Here is a 10,188-nt window from a genome sequence, read left to right on the forward strand (position 1 = left end):
TTGGCAGGCCTATGCATTGGGAAGAGGAAGAAGAAAGTGAGAAAGTAAAGTTGGAAGTGTAAAGTACAATAGAAAAGATTTGAGGATGAGAAGAAAAAGAAAGATTTGTGTGGTAGCATTGGACTTGTGGTAGTAACTTACCTGGAATATGGTTCACGTGTATAGTACAAAATCTTTTACTTGAAACACATTGACAGGAGGCTTAATATTTGTGATAGTGTTAGAAACTTAAAAGATCCCACTGATCTAGGAAGGAGATATGCACACGTGTATCTACCAAATGATTAATAAAGATTGTTGCCTTTCTGGGCCCGGGATGTAGCTCAGTGGTTCTGCTGCCTGCCTCACAAGTGCAAGGTCCCGAGTTCAATCCCTAGTACCACAGAAAAAAAGATTGTTACCTACCAAAACATAAATTATTGAGAAATGTCCCAAATAATGTACCCCTAACAATGCCTTGACAGCCTATGGTTGCCCATTATAGTTTCTTCCACCCTGCAGGAATGCAGACTACTGTCCTGTTACTGTTTGTACTCCAGTGGATTAATCCATTGAGTCATACATTTGTAGGACTGTTTAAAATACCAGTTATTGACCATGTAGAAATGTTCTGGAATAATGCCATCTGTTGCTCAGAGTTTAGTTTCTTTGGTGAATGAATTATCTACTTCTAGTGTCATTGTTTGCTAAGGCAGCCTAAAGAGGAGGAGGCTTAGGCTCTGCCACTAAGATAATACTTGATTTCTGCTTCCTTTTTGCTGAGAGTAGGAATTTCTTTTTACCTGCCTTGTGAAAAGTTTGTAAATGTTGCTATTCTTGAAGGACAACTTTGGTTTTCAAATGTTATGTATATGTGATTATTCTTTTCATTTAGCTTCTATAGATGAAGACTTGATAGAAAATTTAACCCGAGATGAGACTTCTAGGCTGGACCTTGGGTTTGAGGAGTGGGATGTAGCTGGCCTGCCTTGGTGGTTTGTAGGAAACTTAAGAAGCAACTATACACCTAGAAGCAATGGCTCAACTGATTTACAGACACATCAGGTAAATTTGAGGTTTAAAGGGAAGTGTTTTTGGTTCTTCTTGACATGAGTTACATTCTCTAAGAATTGTTATTCATTGCTTTGTCTCTAAATGCTGTCTGTATATGTTGGAGGCCCAAATCTATATCTCTATTCCCTGACCTCTTTCCCATTTGCCAGAAGTTTGATCAGGCTCACTACTTAACACCTCTACTTTTAGAGGATTTGACATTTAACATGAACTCTTGATTTTTTTTTTTTAATTTTGCTAAACATTCCTTTCCTAGATTTTCCATTTTTGTAAATCTACAGTCTGCTTAATTATTCCATCCAAACACAAGGAGATACTATTTTCATAGGCCACATTTGGATTGTCAGCTTTTTGTTCAGAATCTGGTTATTTTTGCTACTTTTGTCATGACCTAATTCCAGCCATCATTTTTTTTCATTCAGGTATTGCAGCAGCCTTACCCAATAGTTTTATTTTTATTCTTATTTATCTTCTTGAACCTTGAAAGTGTAAACATTTTTTTCTTTGTGCAATGTATCTTTTTGAGATGGGGACTTATTATGTGAGTCATGTTCGCCTTGAACTTATTATGAATCCCAGGCTGGCCTGGAACATGAGATGATCCTTGTGCCTTAGCCTCTCAAGTCCCGGGGTTACAGGTGTGTGCCACTATGCCTGGCAGTTTGTTTTTAAATGGATAATTTACATCACTGTTGCATTTCTAATTGTTCAGTGGGTTCAGGAAGCAAGTAGAATAAAATCTAGACTCTTTACCCCAGCCTGCCTCACTCCTGTCATTATTCACTGCATGCCTTCCAGACACACCAGGCTTCTTTCTGACCCTGTGACCCAAAATTATTCTCCCTCTTTAGCAACTTAAATTTGTTCTTTGCATTTTCTGGAACATTCTTCCCCCACATCCTTTCATTTTCTTCTGTGATTTAGGGTTTGCCTCAGATGTGCTATCCTTGCAGAGGCTGTCCCTGGCTGCCGGTGCTGTCATGCTGTACTCTTCCAGTGGGGTCCACCCCCTTGTCATTCATATCTGTGCAGGAAGTGGTAGCCTTGCAAAACCACCCCTAATTAAAATAGCCTCCTCTCCAGCCACTCTGCTCCTTTATCTTAATCTTTATTCTCTGTTGTACTTTTTATTTTGTTAAAATATTAGCATAGTTTGTGTATGTATTTATTGTCCATTTATCCTCACTGAAATGTAAGGCCTGGGCTTTTGTATTATTTACCACTCTGTTCCCTTATCTAGTACCTAGAACAGTTTCTGGTACATTAATGGACATTTAGTGAGTATTTGTTGAATAAATGAATGGGTGTATAACAGTGGCCACATGATAAGTTGTTTCATGAATGTTATAGGAATGCATGTCATAAAGTGTTCTTAGATAAATGCAGAAAGTCGGTTTTTATACATTTTAAATTGTTGAAAACTTCAGAAAGTGTTGAGGCTAAAGGTTTGGGTTGCCACCAAATTCAGCTGGCAGGCATTCATTGACCATTAAAAGAGACCATGTGAGAAATAATGGAATGTTTTCTGAATTTGTACAGGCCTTCTTGTGGAAAAGAGTACTGAGAATGAATTCTGTTTACTTAAGGATTAATATTCCTTCACCTTTTAAAATTTTTAGTACTATTTCTAAATTACTATTAAAGAAAATTTCCTAGCACAAGATCTTGGCTTCAATTCCCAGTACCAAAAAAAGAAAAAGAAGAGAAAAAAGAAAATTCTTGGTAGCTAGGTGCCAAGTAGATATCTGTAGAGGAAAGGTGAACTGCTCTTGGAGATGTAATATGAAGACCATAGTTTTGGGTTCCTTTGTGTTAGTTCAGCATCTCTGATAAGCCACTGACTATAGAAGCTCACCTTTGTTTTTCTCTATTAGGATATAGGTACTGCCATTGTTTCAGATACTACAGATGATTTGTGGTTTTTAAATGAGTCAGTATCAGAGCAGTTAGGTGTTGGAATAAAAGTTGAAGCTGCTGATACTGAACAAGCAAGTGAAGAAGTAGGGAAAGTGAGTGACAAAAAGGTACGTTTGGAAAAATTTCATGTTCATTGTATTTATGTGTTCATAGTGTAATCTGTTCTGGTTTCTCTCCCTTTGTACAAGTTACATAATCCCCGCTTTTATTTTTTAATCTTTCACTATGTCTAATTTTAAGCTTTACATTAAGTTAATCAGGGCTGCCTTAGAAATAAGGTCGAGTTTCATGATGAAACTCTTCATTAGAAGCTACAAGCCACTCTTTTCCTCACTGTTTATCCAGTCTATTGTGAAGTGCTTCTTTTTTTCCCCTTAAAATCTTGCCTTGCTAAAAAGGCAAGGTTCTGAATTGTCTCAACATTCTATAACTGAATGGGAAGATAGATGATTTCTTTCTACCTATTTTAGAGTTATGAGAAAAGAGGAAAATTAGAATTCTTGAGTAAAATACACACCAAAATGGACTCTTGATAGGCTGTGTGTGTTCAAATCTCAAAAGAAATTGGGACGTAGACCTAGTGCCCAGCACATAGATTTTCAGTAAACAGCCATTGAATAAATACGGGCGAGAGGTGTGTTTAAGATGCTGTCTTATTTATCCATCCATTTATGGGATTCATGTAGGGATTTGGGCTGCTTGCTGTATGGCTGGGATTCTCTTAGATGAGCTGGAAGGAAGAAGTGCTGGGGCAGCATAAAGTCACATTTAGGGACTTTCATATAGAGAGGTAGGGCTTAAAATACTTTTGTGAGAATGTTGTCAGACGAGGTTCATAATTGTTTCCTAGTTGTTTTTATATTCCATTTACTGAACTGAAAAATTAGAGTTTTAGGTTTTAGAATTTTAAATTCTAAGTATTTCTTGACTTTTTGCTTCCTGAACTGTGGGTAAGTTATTATAAGAAACCATAGTAATAACTAGTTTTATTCTTGAAACTGAAAAGTAAAAGGTTTTTTTTTTTTGTTTTTTTTTTGGTACTAGGGATCAAACTCAGGACCTTTTGCTTGCGAGGCAGGCACCACTGAGCTAAATCCCCGGCACCAGTAAAAGTTTTAAATACTTTGTTTTCATTCTTCATGGTCTAGATTCCCAAGATAAAAAATTTCTAAATAATAATTTGTAGCATTTTTATATTGGTATTTTAAAATTTCCTTTAAAGTTGTAAATTTGGATACTTTTTCCCTTCTGAAGGTAGAGGATACTTGGTAACCCTTCTGGATGCTTTTTCCAGTTGTGCTGCTAAATACCAACTAAATACCAACTAAATGTGTACAGAATCATGTTTCTGGTCTCACATTTAAGCTATCCCATTTTAAGTTAGTGATGGAGGTAGAATGTGAAGCCGTTTTGTCTTTTTTGCTTTCAGGTGATAATAACCTCAACTAAAACAGATAAACTTTAGTAATGAGATGTCTTTGCCTTCACAGATGATTGAAATGGGAAAAAATGATGACCTTGAGGACTCCAAGTCCTTAAGTGATGACACTGATGTGGAAGTCACCTCTGAGGTATGAACATCCAGTTAGGGCTCTTTTGCCCTGGCCAACTGTATCTTTAGGTGATGTGACCCCAGCAGTTTGGTTGCATTGAGGAATGTCATTTTTTCCTGTTTCTATCTACCTTTCCTAGCTGATAAGAGCTTTTGCATTCTTTACATCTTGTTAAGGTTTTTTGTTGGAATCTGAGAAGTGAAAAGAGAGATGACCGTAATGGCTCCATGCCCCTGTCATCAGAACTCTTGGTTTTGATGCAGTGGAGATACACAGCATTATTTCAGTTTTAGTATATGTGCTGCCTAAGCGAGCACTGCACAGCATTATTCAAAGTGCTCCTGTAATATTTTCTCTCCCTGAACACCTCTCTGTAATCCCAAGACAGACTTGTAGGCCATCTAAAATTCTTTGATGAGTACAGAAGTAGTTTTATCAGTGCTTTCTTACAAAGAAGTAAATGGAAGACAGCTGAGTTTACACACAGTTTACTATTAGGGAAGATTTGGTATTCAACGCTAAGATTTATTACAGATTGACAGCTTTAGTCCAGACCCAAGTGTATACTTTGCTTTTTTTGCCTTTTTATGTTGTTTTCCCATTTCCTTTTAGTACTGTACTTTCTTTTTTTGTTTGTTTGTTTTTTGAGACAGGGTCTCACTATGTGGTTGTGACTGATCTGGAACTCACTGTGTAGCCCAGGCTGGTCTCCAATTCACAGTGATCCTTGTGCCTCAGCCTCCCGAGTGCTGGGATTACAGGCGTGCACCACCACGCCCAGTTTAAGTACTGTACTTTCTATAAACTAACTGATTCTGGGAGAAGGGTGGTGGGGCATGGATAAGGAGGAGACTTTATATTTTGTTGCATTAGAATAGAAACACTCTTGGGTTGTCCCAGGTACTGATCTTCGCCCAATCCCTCTGCACTGCTGTTGAGCTTCCTAACTCATTGCAAATTATATGCCTGTGCACACTAAGTAATAAAGTGTAATGTATTGGTCCAGTAAGTATTCTTGACCATCATACAAATAGCAGTAATAAATGTTTCCATTTTAATCAGACTTCTGTGGCTACTTGGGCCCAGAAAACCTATTAAGCAAATAGCCTGTATTTCACTGAATCAGAGATGCCATTGAATTTAATAAGCCCTATTATATGCTATTAAGAAAGAAAAAATGATGCCAATTAAACTGCTATATATCATCAATTACAAATTCCAAATCTTCATGAAGTTCCTTTGAATATAGCATTTCATATAAGATCAGAGGTTCATAAATTGGTGAGAGTGTTTGTGACTCTCTGGGGAAGATCCTGGTTCAGCAAATGATTGTATCCTTACCTCTCAGGCTAGAGTGACATTTGAGTTACATTTTTTTTTTTTTTTTTTCGTGTTGGGGGTTGAATTTAGGTCCTTGTGCTTGCGGGGCAGGTGGCTGAACCACTGAGCTAAATCTCTGGTCCTTGAGTTAAGATTTCTAAATCTGAAGTGCTTGGCTTTCATTCATCCTGAAAGAAAGGAAGTCTGCCTGTGTCAAATCATTGATCCTGTCAGACAGAGTCAGGCAATTACCCACATTAAATACGCGTAACTTGTTCCAGGTATCTATCTTTGAATTAAGGCATTTAAAATTTATTGAGTTCTAGTATATCGTCATTTGAATATTGAGAAGTACAGTTAGAACTGCTTGGAATTCAAGGACAAGGACACTAATTTTTCAGAGGGCATGATTTAGGCATACAGTTTACCTGTGATCCTCAGAGTAGTGAGAGAACATGTGCAAAATAGTAGTTTTCAAATTTCATTTTAGTTTTAGCTTCCTCTTGGCCAAGTTATATTATTTGTTAATTAGTAGAAAAAAAAAGAATATTGTTTTCTTCATTTTTTACCCTTATGCTACATAAAGGCATAAATTATAGATGGAAAGTGCCCTAAAAGTACCCTAAGGAAGGTAACAAGGAAAGCAAACAATAAAAATTTCACCCAAACTGGATGGAAAGCCAAAATAATTTAGCTTTTGTTTTTGTTTTTTGAGACAGGGTCTCACTATGTAGTTGAGACTGACCTAGAACTCACTATGTAGCCCAGGCTGGTCTCAAACTCACAGCGATCCTCCTTCCTCAGCCTCCTGAGTGCTGGGATTACAGGTGTGCGCCACCACACCCGACTTAATTTAGCATTTTTTCCCTGGAGATTAAAACCAGACCTTTATGCTGACATACATCCTTAGCCTTTTAAAAATACTTTTATTTTGAGACAGGGTCTTGCTAAATTACTCAGGCTGGAGTTGAATTTGCAGTCCTCTGGGATTAAGGACAGTACCACCATGCCCAACTTTTCTCAAAAAATAGCTATGTCAAAATTTGGCTTGAAAAAGGCAGTTGTGACGCTGTCAGTTTATAGCTTCCAAAGACTTTCTTCCGTGTGGCTGTGGAATTTGTCCAACTCCTGTGCTGGGCCGCTGTTGTGGAATGTCTGCCCCATCACTAGCTCAGTGCTGTGATGAGAACTTCACCTGCCGTCCTTTCCTCTCAGTGTCATGTTCGCTGCTGAGTATTAATTAGCTGCATTTGTTTCTGCAGGATGAATGGCAGTGTACAGAGTGCAAAAAATTTAACTCTCCAAGCAAGAGGTACTGTTTTCGTTGCTGGGCCTTGAGGAAGGATTGGTATTCTGATTGTTCTAAGTTAACTCATTCTCTCTCCACATCCGATATCACTGCCATATCTGAAAAGACGGAAGATGAAGGAATTGATGTCCCTGATTGCCGAAGAACCATTTCTGCTCCAGTTGTTAGACCTAAAGATGTTCGTGTCAAGGAAGACAGTTCCAGACTGTTTAATCCCTGCAGCTCTGTGGAGTTTTTGGATTTGGCTCACAGTTCTGAAAGCCAAGAGACCTTCTCAAGCACGGGAGAACAATCAGATAATATTTCTGAGCAGAAAGCAGATACAGAAAGCATGGAGGAGTGCCAGGACATCTTGAAGCCGTGTAGCTTATGTGAGAGAAGACCACGAGATGGAAACATTATTCACGGGAGGACAAGCCATCTTACCACTTGTTTTCACTGCGCTAGAAGACTAAAGAAGTCTGGGGCCACATGTCCTATATGCCAGAAAGAGATTCAGTTAGTAATTAAGGTTTTTATAGCATAGTTGAATCAATTGGGAAATGCAAGAGGACCAGGTCGTATTTCAGAACATCAGTAATGAGCCTGTCTGCTAAGTATGTTCATTCCCCATGTTTATTTATTCATGTAAACATTTGTGTTCTGGGTCACTTTTGCTTTATACACTTAGGGAATTTGAGAGTGAGTGAGTTAGAACTAGATCATCAGTTTGGGGACTTCATCAACCTGAAAAGATTCATAAGCTACTTCATTCTCCCTCCAAAAATGAAGGTCTGGGAGGAAACAACTGCCAGTATAAACTTAAAAGTGTATTTATTAATTCACTGAGCAAATTATTTGAAGACTAATTCCTTCTTTAGTTATTTTTATTTCTTACCTTCCTGTTAATGTACTCTTCTGGCACTAAAATCCAAGGTAGTTACTAGAAAAATACTAGGGCTAGTACTGAAAAAGCAAATTGTCTGATTTGTCAAATTATGAAGGGCTGTGAATCACTTTGTGCTGTACTAAGGCTGCTTAGTTCCGATAAACCAAGATGGAATATATTTTTTGTATTCTGCTCTTTGGGTGCTGGGATCAAACCCAGGGCCTTGAGCATGTGCTATATCACTAAGCTACATTGTTCTTATAAAAGTGGGGATCTCACTGTGTTGGCCAGCTGCCCCTCTCAGTCTTCTGAGTAGCAGGGACTACAGGATTTTTTTTTGTACTGGGGATGGAACTCATGACCTTGTGCTCGTGAGGTAGGCGCAGCGCCACTGAGTTACATCCCCGGCCCTAGCGATTACAGGTTCTTTCCACTGTGCTTAGTTCAAGAAAAAGAACACATAATACAAGAGATTTCTTCCCATGTATGTGTTAGTCAGTAGTTACCAAATAATTTTGTAACATAGCCCTAATTTTAGAAACTATATAAAGCAATTTTTTTTAAAAGTAGGCTTCCTATGTATTTCACTTCTGGAAACACCATGATAAATTAACCAATGCCATAGGTCTACACATCAGACCATTCTTATCATTTGTTTTGCTTCTGTGTCCATTACAAGAATAATGTCCACCTTGCCCCTGCTACCTTGGATCCAGTTAAACCTATTAAGTAATTGCAACCCCAAGAAAGTGTATATAACCTTTTGCACATTAAAAAAGAAAATCTAGGTATAGTTAACATATAATGAAGTGTTGCTTTTGAGTGAGTTGGAGAGATCAGTCACCATTCCAAGTTATAGAATGTTCCCATCTCCCCAAAATATCCCCTGAACCCCTGATTTTTCAAGCCATCTTGTATTTCCTGCCTGCTCTATATTAATTTCCTTTTGCACATCTTTATTTGAATTTTTAACATTTAAAGTACTTACAAAGGATATACCGTCCAAAATTATGCGTTTTATATATGTGCCTTGATCAAACTGGGCATGGCGGCACCTGTCTGTAGTAGCACTCCAGGAAGCTGAGACAGTAGGGTCTCAAATTCAAGCCCAATCTGGGGCAAATTAGTGACAAACCTAGAAAAAAACCAGAAAGAGCTGGGAATTAGCTCAGAGTGAAGGCCTGGGTCCAACCCCCAGTACTATGGGGGAAAAAGTCTTGCACCTGTAGATTTAGCTGATTATCAGTAAATTATAGAAAAAGGCCAGTTGCATAAACTGATAAGGTCTGTTCTCATTTCAAAATTAATCAGCCAAATACACTAAACTTCTAGATAGAAAGTATTTTAGTGCATACATAAGCATGGAATTCTTGGCATAGCCTTCTCAATTACCACTTCTATAGAGAAAGCACAGGATTTTAAACCAAACTCCTGTTTTCTTTGTCCTGAATGTCTGTTGGGATCTCTCCAGGTGTTTTTTTTTTTTGGTCTCTGCCTCTGGAGTTCACACTCAGCGTCAGTGGCTTACAGCAAGATTCAAATGAGTAATAGGGATTATGGTGTTTGTGGAAAAGGAAGTAATTAAGAGAAATGAATCTGTAATTCTCTTCAGTAATTTTAGGCCACATCAATTTTAGGAAAATAGAGAAATTGACTGTCTTCAAGTTGATTTCTTTTTTGCCATTTATGTCTGTTTAATGCATAGAAAAATAGTGGTATATCTCCTCCAGGAGTATGCATGACCTTATTTTAGACAAAAGTCCTAGGAAGTTGGCCTGGAGTTGTAAGAATCTCCTGGGTTCTTGTTAAAAGTGCCCAAATCCCCAGAGACTGACTGATCCCTACCCTAGAAGGGAGGCCTTTTCTTTCCTGTCATTGTAGATCCTAAACAGAAAGTAGGTGGAACAGGATGCCTTCTTACACTTAGTTAATTCCTGAGTTTTAAAACTATAAAGCACTCAATTATTTAGTCCCTCTTTGCATATGTAGCTATGTGACCCAGTGGTAGAGGTATTACTACAATCCAAGTGTCCTGTCAGTAAATCTTTCGTTTCTCCCTCCCACTGTTCCACTGTTGTTGTTTTGTTTTTTTGTGGGGGTGGATGGGTACAGGGGATCAAACTCAGGACCTTGCGCCTTTTTTTTTTTTTTTTTTTTTTTTTTGTGGT

General features: G+C 38.1%; 1 protein-coding gene across 10 annotated transcripts in view; it reads left to right on the top strand.

Moving 5' to 3' along the window:
• Mdm4 (MDM4 regulator of p53) overlaps positions 1–10,141 on the top strand; it is a 46,230-nt gene extending 36,089 nt beyond the window's left edge. For 7 of the 10 annotated variants that reach the window (XM_010613018.3, XM_010613019.3, XM_010613020.3 and 4 more), the window contains 4 exons: positions 875–1,044; positions 2,928–3,077; positions 4,461–4,541; positions 7,106–10,141. In XM_010613018.3, the coding sequence (XP_010611320.1) occupies positions 875–1,044; positions 2,928–3,077; positions 4,461–4,541; positions 7,106–7,678 (974 nt within the window). In that variant the 3' untranslated portion in view covers positions 7,679–10,141. Of the gene's footprint in view, positions 1–874; positions 1,045–2,927; positions 3,078–4,460; positions 4,542–7,105 lie in introns of those variants that run through there. The other 3 variants (XM_010613025.2, XM_033762182.1, XR_778125.2) reach the window with 3 other exon arrangements.
• The last annotated feature ends 47 nt before the right edge of the window (positions 10,142–10,188 follow it).

This window comes from Fukomys damarensis, unplaced genomic scaffold, assembly GCF_012274545.1.
Source record: "Fukomys damarensis isolate Sample0158 unplaced genomic scaffold, DMR_v1.0_HiC HiC_scaffold_11, whole genome shotgun sequence".
Taxonomy (NCBI): Eukaryota; Metazoa; Chordata; class Mammalia; order Rodentia; family Bathyergidae; genus Fukomys; species Fukomys damarensis.